Here is a 24,811-nt window from a genome sequence, read left to right as displayed (position 1 = left end):
GCTCTTGTGTCACCCCCTCATCCTCATAGACTGTAAGCTCTTGTGTCACCCCCTCATCCTCATAGACTGTAAGCTCTTGTGTCACCCCCCCTCCTCATAGACTGTAAGCTCTTGTGTCCCCCCTCATCCTCATATACTGTAAGCTCTTGTGTCACCCCTCATCCTCATAGACTGTAAGCTCTTGTGTCACCCCCTCATCCTCATAGACTGTAAGCTCTTGTGTCACCCCCTCATCCTCATAGACTGTAAGCTCTTGTGTCACCCCCCCTCCTCATAGACTGTAAGCTCTTGTGTCATCCCCTCATCCTCATAGACTGTAAGCTCTTGTGTCACCCCCTCATCCTCATAGACTGTAAGCTCTTGTGTCACCCCCTCATCCTCATAGACTGTAAGCTCTTGTGTCATCCCCTCATCCTCATAGACTGTAAGCTCTTGTGTCACCCTCTCATCCTCATAGACTGTAAGCTCTTGTGTCACCCCTCATCCTCATAGACTGTAAGCTCTTGTGTCACCCCCTCATCCTCATAGACTGTAAGCTCTTGTGTCACCCCCTCATCCTCATAGACTGTAAGCTCTTGTGTCACCCCCTCATCCTCATAGACTGTAAGCTCTTGTGTCACCCCCTCATCCTCATAGACTGTAAGCTCTTGTGTCACCCCCTCATCCTCATAGACTGTAAGCTCTTGTGTCACCCTTCATCCTCATACACTGTAAGCTCTTGTGTCACCCCCTCATCCTCATAGACTGTAAGCTCTTGTGTCACCCCCTCATCCTCATAGACTGTAAGCTCTTGTGTCACCCCCCCTCCTCATAGACTGTAAGCTCTTGTGTCACTCCCTCATCCTCATAGACTGTAAGCTCTTGTGTCACCCCCTCATCCTCATAGACTGTAAGCTCTTGTGTCACCTCTCATCCTCATAGACTGTAAGCTCTTGTGTCACCCCCCCCCCTCCTCATAGACTGTAAGCTCTTGTGTCACCCCCTCATCCTCATAGACTGTAAGCTCTTGTGTCACCCCCTCATCCTCATCCTCATAGACTGTAAGCTCTTGTGTCACCCCCTCATCCTCATAGACTGTAAGCTCTTGTGTCACCCCCTCTCCTCATAGACTGTAAGCTCTTGTGTCACCCCCCCTCCTCATAGACTGTAAGCTCTTGTGTCACCCCCACATCCTCATAGACTGTAAGCTCTTGTGTCACCCCCTCATCCTCATAGACTGTAAGCTCTTGTGTCACCTCTCATCCTCATAGACTGTAAGCTCTTGTGTCACCCCCTCATCCTTAGACTGTAAGCTCTTGTGTCCCCCCTCATCCTCATAGACTGTAAGCTCTTGTGTCATCCCCTCATCCTCATAGACTGTAAGCTCTTGTGTCGCCCCCTCATCCTCATAGACTGTAAGCTCTTGTGTCACCCCCCCTCCTCATAGACTGTAAGCTCTTGTGTCCCCCCTCATCCTCATATACTGTAAGCTCTTGTGTCACCCCCTCATCCTCATAGACTGTAAGCTCTTGTGTCACCCCCTCATCCTCATAGACTGTAAGCTCTTGTGTCACCCCCCCTCCTCATAGACTGTAAGCTCTTGTGTCCCCCCTCATCCTCATATACTGTAAGCTCTTGTGTCACCCCTCATCCTCATAGACTGTAAGCTCTTGTGTCACCCCCTCATCCTCATAGACTGTAAGCTCTTGTGTCACCCCCTCATCCTCATAGACTGTAAGCTCTTGTGTCACCCCCCCTCCTCATAGACTGTAAGCTCTTGTGTCGCCCCCTCATCCTCATAGACTGTAAGCTCTTGTGTCACCCCCTCATCCTCATAGACTGTAAGCTCTTGTGTCACCCCCCCTCCTCATAGACTGTAAGCTCTTGTGTCACCTCCTCATCCTCATAGCCTGTAAGCTCTTGTGTCACCCCCTCATCCTCATAGACTGTAAGCTCTTGTGTCACCTCCTCATCCTCATAGCCTGTAAGCTCTTGTGTCACCCCCTCATCCTCATAGACTGTAAGCTCTTGTGTCACCTCCTCATCCTCATAGCCTGTAAGCTCTTGTGTCACCCCCTCATCCTCATAGCCTGTAAGCTCTTGTGTCACCCCCTCATCCTCATAGACTGTAAGCTCTTATGTCACCCCCTCATCCTCTTAGACTGTAAGCTCTTGTGTCACCCCCTCATCCTCTTAGACTGTAAGCTCTTGTGTCCCCCCTCATCCTCTTAGACTGTAAGCTCTTGTGTCCCCCCTCATCCTCATAGACTGTAAGCTCTTGTGTCACCCCCTCATCCTCATACACTGTAAGCTCTTGTGTCACCCCCTCATCCTCATAGACTGTAAGCTCTTGTGTCACTCCCTCATCCTCATAGACTGTAAGCTCTTGTGTCACCCCCTCATCCTCATAGACTGTAAGCTCTTGTGTCACCCCCTCATCCTCATAGACTGTAAGCTCTTGTGTCACCCCCTCATCCTCATAGACTGTAAGCTCTTGTGTCCTCCCTTCCTCCTCATAGACTGTAAGCTCTTGTGTCACCCCCTCATCCTCATAGACTGTAAGCTCTTGTGTCACCCCCTCATCCTCATAGACTGTAAGCTCTTGTGATCAGGGCCCTCACTCCTATTGTTTGATATGACTGTTATTACTCTGTAATGTCTTATTTTATTTGTATATGTTCCCCAGAATCTGGAAAGCTACAGAATATGATGGCGCTATATAAATAAAGATTATTATGATAGGAAAGTAAAGCTGAGGCTTAGGCTTTCCCAGGACATATCTGCAAGGGACTAAGAAGCTTAAAATTCGTCAGGACCGGAGCCGCTGATGCCATGCAGCATGAATCACATTCTGGACTCCAACTCAGGATCTCACCAGTCTTCCAGTTGAGGACCAGAGCATGGAGTTGTAGACATGGAAGACCCATGAGAAGAGACGATGTGGATCATGGCAGGACGTAGAAAACTAGAGTCGCTTTGTGATGAGCTCCAACCTAACAGAAATTGGCACAGTACGGAACTGGACCGGTTCGGACAGGGTCTGACCATCCACGGAAGACGGGGATAGCGGATTCTTTAGTGGAACCACCGGAATATGATGCCGAGAGACCAGGGCGGCATCCACAAAATTCCCCATACAACCAGAGTCCAGGAATGCTGAGACTTGCACAGGAGAGCGAGCACCGACACTGAAGAGCACAGGAACCGACAGATGTGGAGAATCAGCATTAACACCTAGGTACCTCCCAGGAGCCCAAGGTGTTGGGGTCTGCTGGACGTGGGAGAACAGACAGCACAAGCCCCAATGGAGTGTTCGGAGCTAGTGCAGTAGAGTCAAAGTCTCTGCCGAAGACATCTGGAATGTTCCTCAACGGTGAGACGAACTCTGTCGACTTCCAGTGGCACCTGGTCTTCACCAGAGCCCGCCGCAAAGCGGGATGGTCTTGCTGCGGCGTGGTGCCACCAAGTCATTCCATGGATGCGACTAGGCCCGCGGTGGTGGCCAGTGGTGTAACTAGAAACTGATGGGCCCCAGTGCAAAGTCTGTGCCAGGCCCCCGAATATAATGTATGGTTTATAGCAATAGTCTTCTCATATGGGAAAGTGACACCATAAGGGCCCCCTAAGCCTCTTGGGCCCGGGTGCAACCGCAACCTATGCACCCCCTCAAGTTACGCCCCTGGTGGTGGCCAAGGTAGTACGGAGGGAGATGCAGGACACAGTCCGAGCCTGGGATGACAGCAGGGGTACATCTTGGAAGGATGAGCTGGACTCACGGCAGGACCACAGGAGCTGGCACATGGTACAGACAGGCAGGAACAGGTACACGGAGTAGGCAGCCAGGAACGGATGACAGAACACAGAGGGACACGAGAAACACAGGAACACGGAGGAACACTGATCACAGCAACACTGGAGGGCTTTCAATTAGCATGAAATGATGCTGAAGATCTGGCGTGGCAGGAAGGGAGGTGCCAGATTATAAGGGCAAGCCGGATTAACGAGCTGCAATAAGGAGGACGCTGGCCCTTTAAATCCAGGAGAGCCTCCTTAGTTGGGAAGCAGGAGCACAGCCAGGAGCGTGGAGAGGTGAGTCCAGCCCGGGTGAGCGATAGAATTAGTAATCAGATTTGTCAAATTATTACATTTATCTGAAGAAAACATTTCAAATTGTCATAAAAAAGTCAATAATTGAGTCGGTGATGTCCAATCACTCCTACTGGTGACTCCCTTGTGAAGAGTAATGAGGTCAAATTCATTTTTAGATCCTCCTCAAAAAATTTGGATTGAGGCTCCTCCCTTGGACACCCGTTTTCGGGCGGGAACGCGAGTCAAAATAACCTGTCTGTCCAGTGGTGGTCACCCTGCTCCTCGACTCATATGGCTTAAGGTAAAATGACTTGAAGAAGTTTCTGATGAATGTATTGTCAACGTGCCGGGCCATTCATATCAGTGGTGAAGGACCTAGATATGGTCAGAACCTACCTATGGTGAAGAACACATCTTGCCAGTATTCAATACCTATATCTTCAGCACTTGATGACGCTTCTCATAAAAACTATCCTAAATCTTTTGAACATTTAGGATAAGAGAATGGTGTCAGAGGGGAAGACAATATCTACAGGGAAGATTGTCTCCAGAGAGGTCATCATAGAAACTGTACCAAGTGACAACCAGGCAACTTATCGGTGCAATGCCACCAATGATGGCGGGAAGAACATACTGACTGCCACAACAAAGCTCCATATCCAGTGTAAGTCACAATATGTAGACCATCTAAAGATCATGCCGGTGGCTGGGAATAGGAACGATAAACATTGAGGGGAAATTATAAGGACTGGGTTATGATGTTATAGGTGGTAATATGACAAGGGGGAGGCAACAATCATGGAATTTTCGAACTGTGGGTTGATGTTTTGACCTCAGATCTTAGAATCTTTTTTTTTTTTTTTTAAGTTCCTCCAATTGATGTGAAAATTATAAACCCGCCCAAAGATTATAAACGGGGAAGCACCATTACCCTAGAGTGCAGGACGGGCAGCAGTAACCCCGAAGCTACAATATCCTGGATCAAAGATGGAGTCATGTGAGTAGTATAGGTATAAGTTAACCACCCACTGTACCAAAAAAACAAACTAGTCATATAAACAGTGAAACAATAAATCTACGGCACAAGAAATCAAACAACCAGACATCCAAACACCAAAGATGAGCCAACTGCCCACCCAACCGACTAGCCTACTCAAACCAATCTACCACACAACCCAAAGACTTACCAACCAACCAAACACACAAGAAGCCACCCAACCTCCACCCAAGCAACCAACCAACCACTCTATCAAAAAGCCATCATAACCATATAAATAGTGAAACAATTAATACACCACATAAGAAATCAAACAACTAGAAATCCAAATACCAAACATGTGCCAACCGCCAACCCAACTGAACAGTAGACTAGCCTTCACAGACCAATCTACCACACAACCAAAGCCTTACCAACCAACAAACCAATCACACAACTACCAACCTTCCACTTAAGTAACCAACCAACCACTCTACCAAAAAGCCATTTTAACCATATAGATAGTAAAACAATCGATCAAACGCATAGGAAATTTAACAACCAGGCATCCAAACACCAAATATTGGCCATTTGCCCACCCAACCAAAGAACTAGCCTACACAAACCAATCTACCACACAAACAACCAACCAAAAGCCTTACCTGCCAACCAATCAACAAACTGCCCAACCTCCATCCAAGCAACCACCTTATCACTTTAGGAGCTAAACAATCAACTTACCAACCAATCACCTGATCAACCTACCGCCTAATTCACCAAACAGCCACGTGAGTGCTATAAGATTGGAAGTATATAGGTACGAGCCGAAAACCCACATCAAGTAACAAACTAGTCAAACTTTACCACTGTACTAACCACCCAACAAACCACTCTATCAAGCAATAAATTATCTAATCAACCAATCTTTCTACTTAACCAACAGAATATCCAAATGATCACATAAACCAGACACACAGCCAACCAACCAAAACTCCACCATGACAACAAACCTACCAATCACGCCCAATCTCCTCAGCCAACCATTAAACTCCCCAATAACATGGCATCTTACTTCAACAGTTTGCAAGGCAGAGATCTGGGTATGAGGAATGTGGAATATGGTGGAAAGTCGACCTCCAGTAGCGTCACATTAACACTCTCCTCAGCGGACAACGGGAAACGTGTCTCCTGCGAGGCCTATAGCAAAGCCTTGAGTGAGACTGTCAACACCTTCTACAAGCTCAATGTCCTGTGTGAGTACGGCCATTCATGTCTACAAGTCTCAGGAAAAACTTGGGCCTAATCTTTAGATTTTTTTCAGTCTATACTCTTGTACTGAATATATATGAAACTATTTTTATGTTATGGACCAACCCACAACCAAAAGTGGTACTGAAAATGGAGGCATCTGAAGAGGAGGAGGTATCTTACCAACCATCGAATCCAACTGGTCAACCCTATAGGGATCAAAAGTGAGACCTAAAAAATTTCTCATAAATGGGGAAAGTTTTAACCAGCGTCTGGTGTTTTAGTTCCACCAGAATTTACTGATGAGCAGCCAAAGGTTGTCACGGCGGTGGAACACGGAGCAGCCCTCATCCCATTGTACATCCGGGCCAACCCTGAGGCGGTCAACTACACGTGGAGTCTACGAGGGCAAGTACTGAACAGAGGTGAGAGGTTCTGTAGGATGTAAATTCTGGTGTGATGCTTGTACCTGCCTCAATTAATAGTAGATATTGAAGGAAACTAGTGTTCAATTATCCTGCAGCGCCTCCGCAGGGCAAATTAAGAATTACATTGTTTTTATAGAAATCTTTTGCCTAACTTTATAATGCATGGAAATGTTTGGTCATAAAGCTAAAAAAAGGTGCCATAGACTGTAGATTATTAGGAAATCAAACAGGAAGTGTCTAGTTATCTTACAGCACCTCCGCAGGGCAAATGTAGAATTACATTGTTTATATAGAATTCTACACAGACACGTTTGGTCGTGAATGGAGAAAGTTGTCATAGGTTGTAAAGTATGAAGGAATCCATTTAGAATTGTTCTATTATCCTGCAGCACCCCCGCAGGTCAATGGAAGAATTGCATAGATGTTATTAAAATCAATTAGTCCTATAGTTATCTGCATCTGTTTGAGGAGAGTACTGTTTTCATATGAGTATTGCGACCTCTTCTCAGTCTACCAAGCACAGCGCCAAAGATTGTATAGTGGCTGTTCTTGGTTTTGCAGCTCAGCCGAATTCAGTGTTTGAAGAATGTGAAGGTCACAGTTGGAAGCGGCACTTCAAGGGGGTTGTTGGGTGTCAGACCCTCACAATTTGATATTAATAACCTATCCTGAGGGTAGGATGCCAATATTTTTAGCTCAGAAAACCACTTTAACCCTGTCATGCCCACAGGGGTTCATTTCATGTATCTGGGGAATACTGTGACGTCTTATTTGGAGACTTTTGGTAAGATTCTGTGTATCTTCTGACTTCCCACCATGCAGATTAGTGTTTCCAATGAAGGCTGATCACAACTCGCACGTCTCTACACATGTTCTGTACAGGGAGCCCTTGGCTATAACTTATCAATTACTGTCAAAGCCTCATGAATTTATAAGAACCCCATTACATCTCCGAGGCACGAGGTTCTCACCTTTCATTGTTACGAGCGGTGACTGAAGCTGCCGAGTCATGAAAATCCATCCGTAAAGTTACTGCTGACAATCCGCAAACAATGAAAGTCACGAGGCGGTACACAATCGTGTCTAACCAGGCGCATATGGCGCGGTAAAGGTTATGTCAGCTTTCCATGAACGTACATATGCTGCGGCATCGGGTTACCACAGCCGTGTGATGCATTATTCAAAATACCTCCAACCCCTTTAATAAAACATACTCTCCCCTCTCTGTAGCCCGGAGGTGTTAGTTCCCTGCCTGCGCCTTACACAGAAAACCAATTATCCATCAGTGTCTGATCTGTACAAGGGAAGCGACAACAGGGACATCTGGAGGCCACATTGCAGTACTACTCCGCACTGCGCTGTTACATAATAACACTATAATGCATCGCTCTGGTGGTGCAGTATTATACCAAATGCAGGGGCGTAACTTGAGGGGGTGCAGAGGTTGCGGTCGCCCCCGGGCCCAAGAGGTATAGGGGGCCCTTATGGTGTCACTTTCCCATATGAGAAGACTATTACTACGCACCATACATTATAGTCGGGGGCCTGCATTGACTTTGCACTGGGGTCCATCAGCTTCTAGTTACGCCACTGACCAAATGGATGCAAGAGATTGATGAATGTCCTGTATCATTTTTGCAGGAGTAGCCCACAGGCACCACGTGAAAGAAGGGGGCTCTCTGGAGATTTGGAACGTGAGCCGAGCTGACTCCGGAGTATACAGCGTATCCTGTGTGAACAAGGAGGGAAAGAACAGCACCACGGTACAACTGGATGTCCATTGTAAGACCCTGGATACAAATCCAGTACATTTGTATATATTGAGATTATATGTGTGATTGCTCTCCGTTATCAGCCAAGGCCTTTAATAGGGTTTACTAGTCTTCTGGGCACCTGTAAGATCCATCTACAACACAGTCTTGTCTCAAAAATTCTAACACCTTAAAACCTTTATGTGACTAGGAGAATAAGAAGTAAGGAGCACCTTTAAAAATGATAATAAAATCGGTCAATGGCAGCTTGTCCATGGTTACCGGGAAGGCAAATCGTTGAGATAAAAGTCTATACAGTTACATGTCAATTGCTGGTGGAGCTTCATCTGTGGTCCTTGATTCCATCTCTACAGATTCCCCGTCCATCCGCAGCCTCGTTGACCCCACAGAAGTGGACCTTGGTGGTAGAGCGGAGCTTGCGTGCGTGGCAGATGCCAATCCAGTGACTGGTGACATGTTTCAGTGGAGGTGGCTGGTATGGAGCTTCTATATCTCTTTCTTTCCTCATATATCAACTAACATGGGGACCACTTGTCACCATCCACATCGATATCTATTGTACACCTAAGTGGCTTGAACACCACTGCTACGTGGAGGTAGATATTCATCCAGATCAACAAAAGTCCCCATGAGAACAGTAAAGGGGTCCCCAGAATCTCGCAGTAGTGCAGCCTTAGGCTTTGGGCTGTAACTATGAGAACTAATCATGGATCCTTCCCTTCAACAGGGAGATGAGGAGAGAGACTTGTCTGGTCTGGAAAGAGAAGTTGATGGTTTTACCGGCAAACTCATTATTGACGACGCCAAGCGGTCGGATGCCGGGCGTTACGAGTGCACGGTGGATAATGGGATCCCTCCACCTGTCAAGGCTGATACCCGCCTGGTTGTGCGCTGTAAGTAGGATCTCCTGGTCCATACTGACTGCTCTTCCCACCTTCAGTGTAGGCCATACTGGATCTACTGGCCAACCATGAAGCTAAGGATCCCTCTGGTGGGCCCAGGTTACCCTACTTGGACACATTTTGTACTTTTTTGTTTCCTACAGTTAAGCCAGAAATAGAGAAAGGAGTTCACTTGAGCAAAGTGGCCGTTTCTGGAGACGGGAAATCCTCAACGGGGCTCGAATGTAAAGCCGAGGGGATCCCAAACGTGGCCTTCAGCTGGGCAAAGAACGGCATCACCCTGGACTTCAAAAACCCCAGGTTTTTAAAATCTAAGAATATTCATCAGCCCAGGCTTTCATATTAGTTTTATCTTCCTATGGAGGAGTGGGCAGAAGTTGAAGCTGATTTGGAGCTAATTTTTTGCTTTTTTTTTTTAGCCAACCCGGGCAGTTGAAGGAAATGTGAGCTGAAGATAAAAATCCAGTTCCCCCTTTTTCTTTAATTACCTGTATCTCTGGTTCTGTAGCTTCCAGAACCAAAATCATGATGTGATCTAAAAGATGAGATTCTTATCTTTAATATGACCCCCAAAAGGTGCTGTAGAACGAAAGATAATGGGGCTCATTTACTAAGGGGCCGAATCACTGGGTTTCCTGAATATTACCCATTTGCACTGTTTTTCCTGAATTGCCCCGGGTTTTTGGCGCACGCGATCGGATTGTGTCGCATCGACGCGGGCTTGCACGCGATGGAAATGGTGGGCGTGGCTGTCGGAAAACCCGACGGATTCAGAAAAAACGTATTTAAAAAAGAATTTGTGTTGCTTGACACGCACTTACATGCACAGAAGAGAAGAAGGTGAACTCCAGTGGACCTCAGCGCAGCAGCGACACCTGGTGGACATCAGGCGCACGACCTTAGTGAATCCCAGCAGAATCCTTGTCGAGAACGCGCCGCTGGATTGCGACTGGACCGGGTGTTTAAATTCAGTGAGGCCGGAGCAGTACAGCCCGACTTTGGCTTACCCCCGGTGTTGTATTAAGGTGTAGTGTCCCGACTTCATTGTGGAAGCTCTGGACTAAGGTAAGTATGAAGGCTAACTAAAGGGCAATTTGGAACACTAAACCACTGACCCATAATGACCTATGGGGGTTAAGTGTCCCAAATCGCAGTGCCAGGTCCTCTGTTACATAACACATCAGAAGTTTCAATACAGCTAAGTAACTGCTATCCTTGAGTATTTATGATGCCAGAAAGTACTATTTCCGGTTGTTGACCATCGAGGTCGATGTCTCTTATCACACACTTGGGTAGGTAAGTGATTCCGAGGGTCCACTGCAATTTCTTAATGCTCCTCCTCTATTACCACCATGAATTCCTTAGGTACTCCGTCAAGACGTTCCATGAGTTGTGGATACACAGGAGCACTCTCATCATCGCCAACGTCAGCGCAGTGCATGATTACGCCATCTTTACCTGCACGGCCACCAACGCTCTAGGAGTGGACAGCTTCTCCATACAACTCGTCAGCACCAGTAAGACCATACCTACCATAGATAGCATCAATCATTGTATATAATGTATGTAGTGCAGCAGTGTAGCATCATAGCGGGGGGGGGGGGGTGATAAGTCCCAAGTATTTATGTGACTATTGCAAAAAGTTTTGCATTAGTTAGTCTTAATGTGATAATTCTCTGTGTTCTACCAAAGGTCGTCCCGATCCTCCCACCGATCTGAAGATCCTGAGCTTCACTCACAATTCCGTAACCCTAGGATGGAAGGAAGGATTTGATGGAGGAGTGGAACAACAATTTAGAGTCAGGTTAATGGATTTACAATTTTTTTAAAAAAAGTCTCACCTGTGTTGAGAGCAGACTCGCTGAGCAGACTCGATGGTCGGGTTCGTCCACCTGACCAGGACATGTTACCGGATTGGCAGCCAAACAGCCAATCGGTCACATTGATATTCCTAGCAACTAGCCATGGCTATGATTGGCCAAGGGTTGTCCCCCTGGCCAATCAGAGCCATGGCTAGTTGCTTGGGGAGTCAATTTTTCCAGGATTGGCTGTTCGGCCACCAATCTGGCAACATGTTTGATAAGGCAACCGAACTGAAAAGCCGAACCTGAACATTGGGTCCTCTCATCTCCTCCTGTGGCATCTCAAATACATGCCAACTTCACAGTTAGTAAAAAAAGGGATGTTGAAGCTCCGCCCTGACTAATCATGGCCCTTGGACCGTGAAACTGGACAGAACCACCTACTCTGGGGTGGGGCTTCCAGAACTCCAGCCCCCTTGGATCCTGAGTATTTGAGTAAGCACATTCAATATTAGTGATGGTTATCAGTGGACAATGTTGCAGCTATGGTAGTGTAATACTTTTTATTAAAAATACTTAACCTAGTGGTCAGTGATGAAACAACACTTCTGTTTTGCAGGTATCGGATGACCGGGGCTGACAGTTACATGTACGTCGACGTATTTCCACCCCGGTCCACTGTGTTCACTATCGTTGGTCTGAGAGGCAGCACCGTGTATAACTTCTCTGTAAATGCCGTCAATAAGCTGGGAGACAGTGACTACGCAGATGGCGGCGCTGTACTCACTGTCACCACAAAAGGTCTGGGTTCATATTCTCAGCTAAGGCGTTTCCTAAAGTATTATATGTAATGCAGCACTTCAGGGGTGGAGAAAGACACAGGAAGTCAAATGTCTGTGCATAATCCCGCCCCTGAGGAGCTTCACTAAGCATTATGCACTTTAGTCTGTGTGTTTAAAAGTCACATAACTTACTAATACAAATATCTTGTATTGTTTTTATAGAGGACTCTGACGCAAAGGACCCTGAACCCACACAAGCAGCTCCTCATGTACCAAAGGCTGGTGAGTCGGCTAAAGTAGTCTAAGATTTTTATTTTGGAGGTCCGAGGAATCAGTGACCATATAAAATCACTGAGCTCTCATGTAGCAGCTTTTCAGGTTTAATCCTTTTCCAATCAGGGCGGAGCTAAGTTGTCAAATGATGCCTAAATAGCAGCAATTGGGTGGGGCCAAACACCTACTTGGTCGTCTAGGGAATGGAATAAACAGACGCAAACTGCTATAATATAGAAACTGTACGGTAGCAGAGCACGAAGCAAAATTCATTTTATAAAAAACGTGTAATATATTTCTCTTCCTCTAAGATGAATTCCTGTGGACGTCATACATGTTTGCCGCCATCGGTGCAGGGGGGGCGCTACTTCTCTTATCTAATGCAGGACTGGTTTTCTACCTGGTGAGGAGGTTCAGAAGAAGAATAAAAGAAGGTAAATATAAAGAAGTGTAATTAATGTGAGGTCTTTTCGCTTTTGGGCACCATCAACAAGTAGGATGTTTACTGATGTTTATATGTTTTAGTAAAAAGTTAACCATGCGTAATAGATGCTAGTTAAACCCTAAAATACATGCTTGCTCAGCACTGCTCAGGGCACGTAGGTGCACCTAAATATCTACATGAATATACATAATAGAGAGAAGCAGGCCCGGCGCCAGCACCCGGCCAACCCGGGCAAGTGTACGCTATAAGACACTGGTACAATTGATCACCATCCGGATTGATTACTTTTCTGCCTCTATGCTGCGCTGGTCGGGAGCGCAGCATAGAGGCAGAATCTAAAACTTACCTGTCCCGGTGCTCCGGAGGGTATGCGACGGCTCTGAAGCCGGCACACATGATGTCGTCATCGAATCACGTGTGCCGGCTTCAGAGCCGGCGCGTACGGGAGGCCCAGGCCGAAGACAGCTGCAGGCGCTGCTCCGGGGGAACCAGGAAAGGTGAATTCTTTATTCTTTCCTGGAGGGGAGTCAGTGTGTCCTCGGGGTCAGTGTGTCCGCAGGGGAAGGGGGGGTGGTCAGTGTGTCCGCAGGGGAACCAGGAAAGGTGAATTCTTTATTCTTTCCTGGAGGGGAGTCAGTGTGTCCTCGGGGGGCGGGGGGGTCAGTGTGTCAGCGGGGGGTGGGGGTTGTCAGTATGTCCACATGGGGTGGGGGAAGGGTTGGGGTTCAATGTGTCTGCAGGGGGAGGAGGGGGTCATTGTGTCAGCAGGGGCGGTTCAGTGTGTCCGCAGGGGAGGGGGGGGGGGGGATCAGTGTGTCCCCGGGGTCAGTGTGTCCGCAGGGAAAGGGGGGGTGGTCAGTGTGTCCGCAGGTGGAAGGGGGGTAGTCAGTGTGTCCGCAGGTGGAAGGGGGGTAGTCAGTGTGTCCGCAGGGGGAAGGGGCGCAGTGTGGCCACTGGAGGGCGGCCCACGGAGGGGCCCACTAAGGCTCTGTCGCCCAGGGGCCCACTAAAACCTGGAGCCGGCCCTGGAGAGAATAGATCTGTCACCAGCAGCTTGCTGACGGTTTCCATGTAGTAACTTCACAGAAGAATGTGGAATTCAACTAAAAAAAAAAAACGCTATAGCTACTAAAAACCTGCAATTTGCCGATGCTGAATTTGACATTTTTCCACTTTTTTTTATAGGGGATGTAATCAAGAAGGACGAGAGGTAAGGAAATAAATGGAGGTGTTTACCATTTTTAAAAGATTTAAGAGAATGATGGGTCTAATTGTTAGACAAAAGTGGCGCTAATGTAGGGAAGAAGTCGTTTTTCTATTTTTTTTTTTTTATACAGTCCCATTTAAGTTTTTCTCCTCGTATTTAACCCCTGCAGTGCTCCTCACGGAGCCCTTAATGAGTATGGAGATGGAGAGCTGATCAACACACAAGCAAAGAAGACATTGCTGATAGACAGTGGCTCCGAGAGCGGCAGCAGCACCTACCAGGTGAGGGCAGCGAGAGGATAGTACCAACTCTATGGGGCTTATTAACTAAGGGTCCGCGGACCGCACTTAAGTTGGATTGTCCGAAGTTTTTTGGAATTTGTTACGCTGTGACAGGTATTTAGCAGGGGATTGTGTCTCACACGATCGGATTTTGGCGCAGCTGCACCGGCTTTCATGCGACAAAAATCAGGGAGTGCAGACGATCCGACTGATTCGGATTACGCACGGGATTTACCTTTCAAATTGTGTTGCAAGCCCTAGCACTTACATGCACCAGGAAGAAGAAGGTGAACTCCTGCGGACCTGAGCGGGAAGCGACACATGCAGGATATCGGGCGCACGATCTTAGTGTATTCCGGGCGGACAATGCACTTTCGGGGAATGCGTCAGGACGGGTAAATAAATGTGCAGTGGCTTCGGACCCGCACAAGAGGCAGCACACCTCCGGTCAGGTCTGGAGGCGCTGATAAGAGATGGTGCAGCTGGGATTTTGGCTAAACGTGTCACAGACTCCTACCTACCCTAGTGCTCCAAGGCTGCAGTAAAGTTTTTAGGTGTAAATCTAAAACTTTGATCTTTCCAAGGTCACGATCTTCATCTATAAACCTGAATAAAGAAAAGCTACAATTAATGTCTCACATTCTAGAGGACCAAACACACCAAATATGACACAGGAAGCCTATTAAGTGTAATACTTAGCTCCACTGCAGGGAAACAAAATACTTAAAGGAAATCTACATTCATAATCCATCATGATAAACCATTACTCATAGATCCAGGCACCGGGACTGTGGTAATCTTCTTATATTTGTTATCCATGGCCTTTTTCTTGCAAAAATCAACTTTTAAAATTCTGCCAATGAGTCAGAAGTGCTATGGGGAGAAGGGGCATTGCTAGATCCCCTCTGTTCTGTAGCTTTATGGGTTGTTACTCTGTGCAGGAGCACTTTCTCCATCCTATTGAGTGAGATTACATCAGGCAGAGGGCGGGGGAAAGTGCTGAGGTACTAAGGGAGACAGTGTAACAGCATGTGAAGCTACAGCATGGAGGGGCTCTCGTAACATCTCCCCAGAGCACTTATGGCCTATTAGCATAATTTTACAAGTTGATTTTAGAAGGAAGAAGGGCATGGATCTATGAGTAGGTGCCCCTGGTTTATCATGATGGATCCTGACGGTAGGTTTCCTTTCATGAAGCAGAAGCTCACACAGAACCTCTGCCATATTTGGCTGATCCCCCTGCAGGTAACGTGTAACCCTTCTCTAGCTGAGACTTTGGGATCTCCATGAATAGATCCCTGGTTATGTCTTTGTTGATTCCCCTGTCTATACTCAGTAGATTTCCTCTGTAGGTTCTGTCTATATCAGACTTATCACCTACTGCCAGGTTCTGACAGAACTGGGCAACATTTTACCTCAGTTTAGCTTCTGAGACCACATTACTTTTCAGAACCGTCATCTAGGCCTCACACAGCCCGTTACCAAGGTGATAAGACCAGCCAGACTGTGGCTAAAACTTTCCTCCCTATGTAAAGACTCACACCACCACCTGCTGGTAACCTGTGGTCATTGCAAGTTAGTGATGGGAAGTCTGGCTCTTCTTAGTGAGCTGGCTCTTTTTGCTCCTGAATGTCTCCCTATTAAATATATAATAGGGAGCTACAGGCCAGTCAGTCACCCAACACCACACCACTTTTAACCAGATTTTTAAGGGTAAAAGGGGTCATGGTGAGCCGTTTAGGGCGGGGTTTAGTGAGCCATCGGGTCAAGTCGTTCACGCGAACCAGCCTGCTCTCAGTGCTGGCTCGTTCGTGAACGACCCATCACTAGTGCAAGTTGTACAGTAGGTGCCCAGGTGTAACATGTATAGTGCTTCTCTGTGTCATGTCATATCATGTATTTTATAGGACAGCGCTTCTGAGTCAGGAATATACTACTATCCAACCCGAGATTATCACCCATCACTGTCCCCGCACTACGAAACTGTAGAGAGGGGAGATCCAGATTATCAGAGCTGGGGAGGTAAGTACAAAATGTATTCAGGGGAAGTATTATAGTATATTGGGGGCAGTATTATAGTAGTTATATTCTTGTACATAGGGGGCAGTATTATAGTAGTTATATTCCTGTACATAGGGGGCAGTATTATAGTAGTTATATTCTTGTACATAGGGGGCAGTATTATAGTAGTTATATTCTTGCACATAGGGGGCAGTATTATAGTAGTTATATTCTTGTACATAGGGGGCAGTATTATAGTAGTTATATTCCTGTACATAGGGGGCAGTATTATAGTAGTTATATTCTTGTACATAGGAGGCAGTATTATAGTAGTTATATTCTTGTACATAGGGGGCAGTATTATAGTAGTTATATTCTTGTACATAGGGGGCAGTATTATAGTAGTTATATTCTTGTACATAGGGGGCAGTATTATAGTAGTTATATTCTTGTACATAGGGGGCAGTATTATAGTAGTTATATTCTTGTACATAGGGGCAGTATTATAGTAGTTATATTCTTGTACATAGGGGGCAGTATTATAGTAGTTATATTCTTGTACATAGGGGGCAGTATTATAGTAGTTATATTCTTGTACATAGGGAGCAGTATTATAGTAGTTATATTCTTGTACATAGGGAGCAGTATTATAGTAGTTATATTCTTGTACATAGGGAGCAGTATTATAGTAGTTATATTCTTGTACATAGGGGGCAGTATTATAGTAGTTGTATTCTTGTACATAGGGGGCAGTATTATAGTAGTTGTATTCTTGTACATAGGAGGCAGTATTATAGTAGTTATATTCTTGTACATAGGGGGCAGTATTATAGTAGTTATATTCTTGTACATAGGGGGCAGTATTATAGTAGTTATATTCCTGTACATAGGGGGCAGTATTATAGTAGTTATATTCTTGTGCATAGGGGGCAGTATTATAGTAGTTATATTCTTGCACATAGGGGGCAGTATTATAGTAGTTATATTCTTGTACATAGGGGGCAGTATTATAGTAGTTATATTCCTGTACATAGGGGGCAGTATTATAGTAGTTATATTCTTGTACATAGGAGGCAGTATTATAGTAGTTATATTCTTGTACATAGGGGCAGTATTATAGTAGTTATATTCTTGTACATAGGGGGCAGTATTATAGTAGTTATATTCTTGTACATAGGGGGCAGTATTATAGTAGTTATATTCTTGTACATAGGGAGCAGTATTATAGTAGTTATATTCTTGTACATAGGGAGCAGTATTATAGTAGTTATATTCTTGTACATAGGGAGCAGTATTATAGTAGTTATATTCTTGTACATAGGGGGCAGTATTATAGTAGTTGTATTCTTGTACATAGGGGGCAGTATTATAGTAGTTGTATTCTTGTACATAGGAGGCAGTATTATAGTAGTTATATTCTTGTACATAGGGGGCAGTATTATAGTAGTTATATTCTTGTACATAGGGGGCAGTATTATAGTAGTTATATTCCTGTACATAGGGGGCAGTATTATAGTAGTTATATTCCTGTACATATGGGGCAGTATTATAGTAGTTATATTCTTGTACATAGGGGGCAGTATTATAGTAGTTATATTCTTGTACATGAGGGGGCAGTATTATAGTAGTTATATTCCTGTACATATGGGGCAGTATTATAGTAGTTATATTCTTGTACATAGGGGGCAGTATTATAGTAGTTATATTCTTGTACATAGGGGGCAGTATTATAGTAGTTATATTCTTGTACATAGGGGGCAGTATTATAGTAGTTATATTCCTGTACATATGGGGCAGTATTATAGTAGTTATATTCTTGTACATAGGGGGCAGTATTATAGTAGTTATATTCTTGTACATGAGGGGGCAGTATTATAGTAGTTATATTCCTGTACATATGGGGCAGTATTATAGTAGTTATATTCTTGTACATAGGGGGCAGTATTATAGTAGTTATATTCTTGTACATAGGGGGCAGTATTATAGTAGTTATATTCCTGTACATAGGGGGCAGTATTATAGTAGTTATATTCCTGTACATAGGAGGCAGTATTATAGTAGTTATATTCTTGTACATAAGGGGCAGTATTATAGTAGTTATATTCTTGTACATAGGGGGCAGTATTATAGTAGTTATATTCTTGTACATAGGTGCAGTATTATAGTAGTTATATTCTTTTACATAGGGGCAGTATTATAGTAGTTATATTCTTGTACATAGGGGGCAGTATTATAGTAGTTATATCCCTGTACATAGGGGGCAGTATTATAGTAGTTATATTCCTGTACATATGGGGCAGTATTATAGTAGTTATATTCTTGTACATAGGGGGCAGTATTATAGTAGTTATATTCTTGTACATAGGGGGCAGTATTATAGTAGTTATATTCTTGTACATAGGGGGCAGTATTATAGTAGTTATATTCTTGTACATAGGGGCAGTATTATAGTAGTTATATTCTTGTACATAGGGGCAGTATTATAGTAGTTATATTCTTGTACATAGGGGGCAGTATTATAGTAGTTATATTTCTGTACATAGAGGGCAGTATTATAGTAGTTATATTCTTGTACATAGAAGTAATTTGTAAAGCACTGCGGAATTTATTGGCACTACATAAATAACCACTATTATTATTAAGGAAGTATTCTAGTATTTATACACAATTGCATTTCTAGAAGGAGAATATGAAGACTGGTACGGCACGTCTGACTACCATGAGTATGAAGAGGTTCGAGGGGAGTATCCAGCATCCAGTAATACAAGATGGCAGCACAGAGCTGTGGTTAGTTACATGATTTTCATATTTTATTTTTGTCTGTCGGTGGTAAGTACATGTAGGTGATGGTTTTGTTTCTCAGCAGGACAGAGGAGACCAGCCATGGGACGGATACCAGGGAGCAGGGGGCAGAGTATATGATGAGCCGGAGCCGCCATTGTCTGCGACGTACGAGACGCCATATGGTGGACAGGGACACTTGGTGTGAAGAAAAAAAAGTTTTTATTCCTAAAAATCTCAAATTATTAATATGTCCTCTAATTTAATTTTTGTAGTTCCCCAAATTTCTTGCCTCCCCATTTCTATAACATTAGGAGTTAAAATACAAGTTAAACAAGTTAAAATTAAAAAAAAGTATGAACCCAAAATGTACAGTTTTTGTAATACCCAAGGGATTATGGGTAAAGATTGTTTACAAAAATATTGTAGAACATGAAAAATGATAGTTTTCTGTATTTCTGCAAAAGTCATGGACTCGGATCAATAAACGGCGCTGGTTGATTACTATGGCAACCGTTCTTGGCTCGTGAAATGGTGAGGGGGGAGGGGGGGGGTTGTAATTTGCTTTTTCTTTACATTGATTAAAATTTTAATTAAATTTACAGTTTGCAATTATTTTTAATGTATCACAAATGTAATTTAAAACAGAAATATTTAGCATTCTAAGATTTTTTTTTTTTCAATTTTTTTTTTTTAATACTCCAACAATTATATCCAGCGAAGGGAAACTTAATCTGCATAGAGACATCTCCGGGAAGTGATTACATACAGAAAATATGAATTGTATTTCATTTTTTTTTAAGGTTTACAAAAGAGAAAAAAAAAAAAGATAGTTATAAACTATAAAGGGTTATTGAAAAAAAAACCTTAACCATTAAAAATGAATATTAATAAAATAAAGTGAATACAAAATGTACACACAATTACACAATGGGGCACATGTACTTACCCGTCCCATTGACGCCACCGATCCGGAATGTCCGACGAGGATTCGGGTCTGCCGCGATTCACTAAGATCGTTCATCCAATATCCTGCATGTGTCGCTTCCGAGGCTTGTCCGAATCAGTAGGATTGTCCGATGGCCACGCCCCCGATTTGTGTCGCATGCAAGCCGGCGCCGATGCGCCACAATCTAATCAAAAACCTGGGGCAATTCAGGGCAAATCGAAAAAATTTGCGAAACCCAACGGAAATGCGTCCGCCGGACCCTTAGTAAATGTGCCCCAATATGTGACGCAGTCCAGACATGATTTTTTGGACCCTTGGTTTTGATTCGTCCCCCTGTCGCTGATATTTGATTTTTCCACGTTAGTGGGAGGGGCAAGAATCAAAGCCGAGAGGGAGGAGTTAAGCGGGGGTGGGCTCTCACACCAAGAAACAGCTGGGAATGCAGGTCATGCATCGTCTCCTTTGTCCCCTGAAGCTGGCCGGGTGAACCTGCACCCCACCATGGTGCACCCCCTTATCTCCGGTGTGGGATACGTCAAGGACAAATCTGCCCCTGCATAGGATACCCTATTACAAACTGATAGTATCCGAGTGATCCCTTGTTTCTCGACCGTTGAGAAACACTGAGAGACCTGGTAAGAAATAGTAAGGCTGCGTTCAGACCTCTAAGTTGTAAGGGTACAGCAATTGGATTCCCGGCATAACTTTCAAACGGAAGGCTGAAATGTATCCTTCTGTATGCACATACAGTGGGATAGGTTGTACTGTTCCCGCCCCTTGAAAGCCGAAGAAGGAGTGAACTTCGGTATCAGACAGTGATTGGCAGCTGCCAATGTTCAGGGAGTTTCCTCAGTGATGTCACTGTCCTTATATGGGCAGTGATATCACTGGGGACCTCCCAGAGTTTACTCTCAGCGGAGGCCAGGGGAGGGATGCAATACTTTGCATTTGTCACCGATTGCCTCTGCTGAACATATACGTCGCTCAGCAGGAGGGAGCAGAACCGAAAGACCTGGTTTGGTACGTCTTTCCATCCCGTGTATTCCACAATATGCAACGAACAGACAAAAGATGCCTCATTCTGCCAGCATATGTCTATGGTTAAGCTCAGGGTATACAAAAGGAGCTCTTCGGGTGTGAATGTAGCCTAACTGACTGTTGATATGAGGGATGTGATTTCGATGGGGTTTGGTTTTGTATGGTCATTGAGAAACTGGGCCATAACAACAAAGATAATAGAACGGTGTAACCACTAAGCCGGTTGCCTCTAGTGAGTCAGTAACCATCATATCAGTTGACGTTTTGTGAGTAAAATATAGAATCAACTGATATAGAAAACCCATTTAAGTAAGAAAATACATTGGGGGTCATTTACTAAGGGCCCGATTCGCGTTTTCATGACGTGTTACCCGAATATTTCCGATTTGCGCCGATTTTCCCTGAATTGCCCCGGGATTTTGGCGCACGGATTTTGGCGCATCGGCACTGGCATGTACGCAACGGAAATCGGGGGGCGTGGCCAAACGAAAACCCGACAGATTCGGAAAAACGGCCTCATTTAAAACAAAAAATCTGTTGCGGGACTTGCACTTACCTTCACTCAGCCCGAGCCGGTGAACTCCAGCGCGTTCCGATGCTTTTCAGCGCAGCAGCGCCACCTGGTGGACGGCGGAGGAACTACCTTAATAAATCCCGGCCGGACCCGAATCCACCACAGAGAACGCGCCGCTGGATCGCAAATGGACCGGGTAAGTAAATCTGCCCCATTAACTACAAAATATGGTAAATAATTACAGAAGAAAAGATACATTAATTATTTATTTAATTCAAATATTTCGTCTTAAATTAGTAAAATCTTTTCCACACAAATCTTCTGTAAATTTTCTGATAAATTAAAAAAAAAACACATTTCACAGAATAAATAAACTGCTGAGAATGAGTACAAAAAGTTAAATATTAGATAAGATAAGTATATAAAAAATAAACTTTTATCTCTAGGTAACTTTGTAGAGGGGCACGGCCTTAGTTTCAGTATGGGCCACTAGGTGGAGGTGGTTGCCGGGGTGGCGGATGCTTTGTGGTTTGCATATTGGGGGTTTAGTGTGTACGGTGGCCTTAAAGGGGTAATCCAAGATTCGAATTTAAAGACTAATTGAGTCAACAAGTAGCTGGTTCCTTCTGAATTTTCTTTGGGATAGGTGATAAGTATCAGACATGGGGAACCTCCTCCAATCAGAAGTGTGCTACGGGGTTCGATTACGGGACACTCATAGTGGCTGTGTTTGGTATTGCCGTTTGGACCCATTCACTTAAATAGAGACAAATTTGAGAACAGGTCATATGGTTAATAGATGTGATGTCATAGGCCTGAGAAGCCAGACGGGCATATTTTAGGACTTCCACAGATTTGAAATTGATTGCCTATTTTAAAGTAAGGAGGTGAATAAATAATCCCTGGAATACCCCTTTAAAGGAAATCTACCACCAGGATCATGGGTTATAAACCAAGCACACTTACATGCTCCTGTGTGCCCCCTCTATCAGGATCTGCTGATCTGATGTACTCTTAAAGGAAAACAACCACTTAGTATATAAAAAACAAACTACAGATACTCGCTAGAAAAAAGTTGTATAATTAGCAAGTCAGAGTGCGGGGTCAAGATGTCCGGTGCTCCGGGCTGCTAATTATGCACATCCCCGCACCTTCCTCTCCCATGCTGGGAGTGAGAGGTGATGTCACACAAAAGGAGTGACATTATTCGCAGCCCGGAGCACTGGACATCTAGTCCATGCGCTCCGGCATGCTAATAATAAGTCTTCTTCCTAGGTGATCCGGACAGGCAGCTGGGATGCAATGTACCTGCGGGACACTTCTATGCCAAGTCTCACCTGCTGTAGAATTTCAAACTAGCCTGAGCAATAGTTAAAGGCAGCGCCATCTTCATCTCTGGCCGCGCCCCTCATCACCCCTACACGTACCAGGAATTTCAGCTATTTCAGGACTTGTACACCTAATTCCGGGAGTACCAGCCCTGACAAATGTGGCTCTAAGTGTTCAGACATTTAAACAGATAAAAAATACACAGTATATAGTTATATATGTTTTTTTGGTTAGAAAATCTTCTAACAACATTTTGGCAATTTTGTGGAGTCAGGTAAACCTGGTCCCCATGGTAGACCAATATGGTCCATGGTAAAATTCATTTCACAGAAATGGTATAGTGTACAAGAACCATCGCCAACAGGTAGGAAAAGACAGAAAAACACATCCCCCAATTATCAGTTTTATACCAGTTATATAGTAATTACATAGGGGGCAGTATTATAGTAGTTATATTCTTGTACATAGGGGGCAGTATTATAGTAGTTATATTCTTGTACATAGGGGGCAGTATTATAGTAGTTATATTCTTGTACATAGGGGGCAGTATTATAGTAGTTATATTCTTGTACATAGGGGACAGTATTATAGTAGTTATATTCTTGTACATAGGGGGCAGTATTATAGTAGTTATATTCTTGTACATAGGAGGCAGTATTATAGTAGTTATATTCTTGTACATAGGAGGCAGTATTATAGTAGTTATATTCTTGTACATAGGAGGCAGTATTATAGTAGTTATATTCTTGTACATAGGAGGCAGTATTATAGTAGTTATATTCTTGTACATAGGAGGCAATATTATAGTAGTTATATTCTTGTACATAGGAGGCAGTATTATAGTAGTTATATTCTTGTACATAGGGATAGTATTATAGTAGTTATATTCTTGTACATAGGGAGCAGTATTATTGCAGTTATATTCTTGTACATAGGGGGCAGTATTATAGTAGTTATATTCTTGTACATAGAGGCAGTATTATTGCAGTTATATTCTTGTACATAGGGGCAGTATTATAGTAGTTATATTCTTGTACATAGGGGGCAGTATTATAGTAGTTATATTCTTGTACATAGGGATAGTGTTATAGTAGTTATATTCTTGTACATAGGGAGCAGTATTATTGCAGTTATATTCTTGTACATAGGGGGCAGTATTATAGTAGTTATATTCTTGTACATAGAGGCAGTATTATTGCAGTTATATTCTTGTACATAGGGGCAGTATTATAGTAGTTATAGTCTTGTACATAGGGGGCAGTATTATAGTAGTAATATTCTTGTACATAGGGGGCAGTATTATAGTAGGTATATTCTTGTACATAGGAGGCAGTATTATTGCAGTTATATTCTTGTACATAGGGGGCAGTATTATAGTAGTTATATTCTTGTACATAGGGGGCAGTATTATAGTAGTAATATTCTTGTACATAGGGGGCAGTATTATAGTAGTTATATTCTTGTACATAGGGGCAGTATTATAGTAGTTATATTCTTGTACATAGGGGGCAGTATTATAGTAGTTATATTCCTGTACACAGGGGCAGTATTTTAGTAGTTATATTCTTGTACATAGGGGGCAGTATTATAGTAGTTATATTCTTGTACATAGGGGGCAGTATTATAGTATTTATATTCTTGTACATAGGGGGCAGTATTATAGTAGTTATATTCTGGTACATAGGGGCAGTATTATAGTAGTTATATTCTTGTACATAGGGGGCAGTATTATAGTAGTTATAGTCTTGTACATAGGGGCAGTATTATAGTAGTTATAGTCTTGTACATAGGGGGCAGTATTATAGTAGTTATAGTCTTATACATAGGGGGCAGTATTATAGTACTTATATCCTTGTACATAGGGGGCAGTATTATAGTAGTTATATTCTTGTACATAGGGGGCAGTATTATATTAGTTATAGTCTTGTACATAGGAGGCAGTATTATAGTAGTTATATTCTTGTACATAGGGGGCAGTATTTTAGTAGTTATATTCTTGTACATAGGAGGCAGTA

The 24,811-nt window shown here is 43.9% G+C and overlaps 1 protein-coding gene and 1 long non-coding RNA gene across 4 annotated transcripts in view; one reads left to right on the top strand and one right to left on the bottom strand.

The window, feature by feature from the left end:
- Nucleotides 1-19,502, top strand: part of NPHS1 (NPHS1 adhesion molecule, nephrin) — a 43,793-nt gene extending 24,291 nt beyond the window's left edge. For 2 of the 3 annotated variants that reach the window (XM_072155125.1, XM_072155123.1), the window contains 19 exons: nt 4,245-4,369; nt 4,564-4,732; nt 4,936-5,065; nt 6,125-6,297; nt 6,577-6,717; nt 8,362-8,502; nt 8,846-8,967; nt 9,220-9,385; nt 9,538-9,694; nt 10,760-10,911; nt 11,087-11,198; nt 11,816-11,997; nt 12,201-12,260; nt 12,563-12,685; nt 13,882-13,906; nt 14,073-14,184; nt 16,092-16,206; nt 18,866-18,972; nt 19,049-19,502. In XM_072155125.1, coding sequence (XP_072011226.1) covers nt 4,245-4,369; nt 4,564-4,732; nt 4,936-5,065; nt 6,125-6,297; nt 6,577-6,717; nt 8,362-8,502; nt 8,846-8,967; nt 9,220-9,385; nt 9,538-9,694; nt 10,760-10,911; nt 11,087-11,198; nt 11,816-11,997; nt 12,201-12,260; nt 12,563-12,685; nt 13,882-13,906; nt 14,073-14,184; nt 16,092-16,206; nt 18,866-18,972; nt 19,049-19,174 — 2,438 coding nt within the window. In that variant the 3' untranslated portion in view covers nt 19,175-19,502. The remainder of the gene's footprint in view (nt 1-4,244; nt 4,370-4,563; nt 4,733-4,935; nt 5,066-6,124; nt 6,298-6,576; nt 6,718-8,361; nt 8,503-8,845; nt 8,968-9,219; nt 9,386-9,537; nt 9,695-10,759; nt 10,912-11,086; nt 11,199-11,815; nt 11,998-12,200; nt 12,261-12,562; nt 12,686-13,881; nt 13,907-14,072; nt 14,185-16,091; nt 16,207-18,865; nt 18,973-19,048) is intronic. The other variant, XM_072155124.1, reaches the window with a different exon arrangement.
- LOC140134661 (uncharacterized) lies at nt 12,556-15,662 on the bottom strand. The gene is made up of 3 exons (XR_011856368.1): nt 15,600-15,662; nt 14,706-14,790; nt 12,556-12,651 (listed from the first exon to the last, which is right to left on the bottom strand). It is a non-coding gene; the product is annotated as an uncharacterized lncRNA (long non-coding RNA).
- Nucleotides 19,503-24,811: the final 5,309 nt, after the last annotated feature.

This window comes from Engystomops pustulosus, chromosome 6 (assembly GCF_040894005.1).
Source record: "Engystomops pustulosus chromosome 6, aEngPut4.maternal, whole genome shotgun sequence".
Lineage (NCBI taxonomy): Eukaryota > Metazoa > Chordata > Amphibia > Anura > Leptodactylidae > Engystomops > Engystomops pustulosus.
Note: the sequence above shows the minus strand (reverse complement) of the source record. Positions and strands in the feature narration are given on the sequence as shown.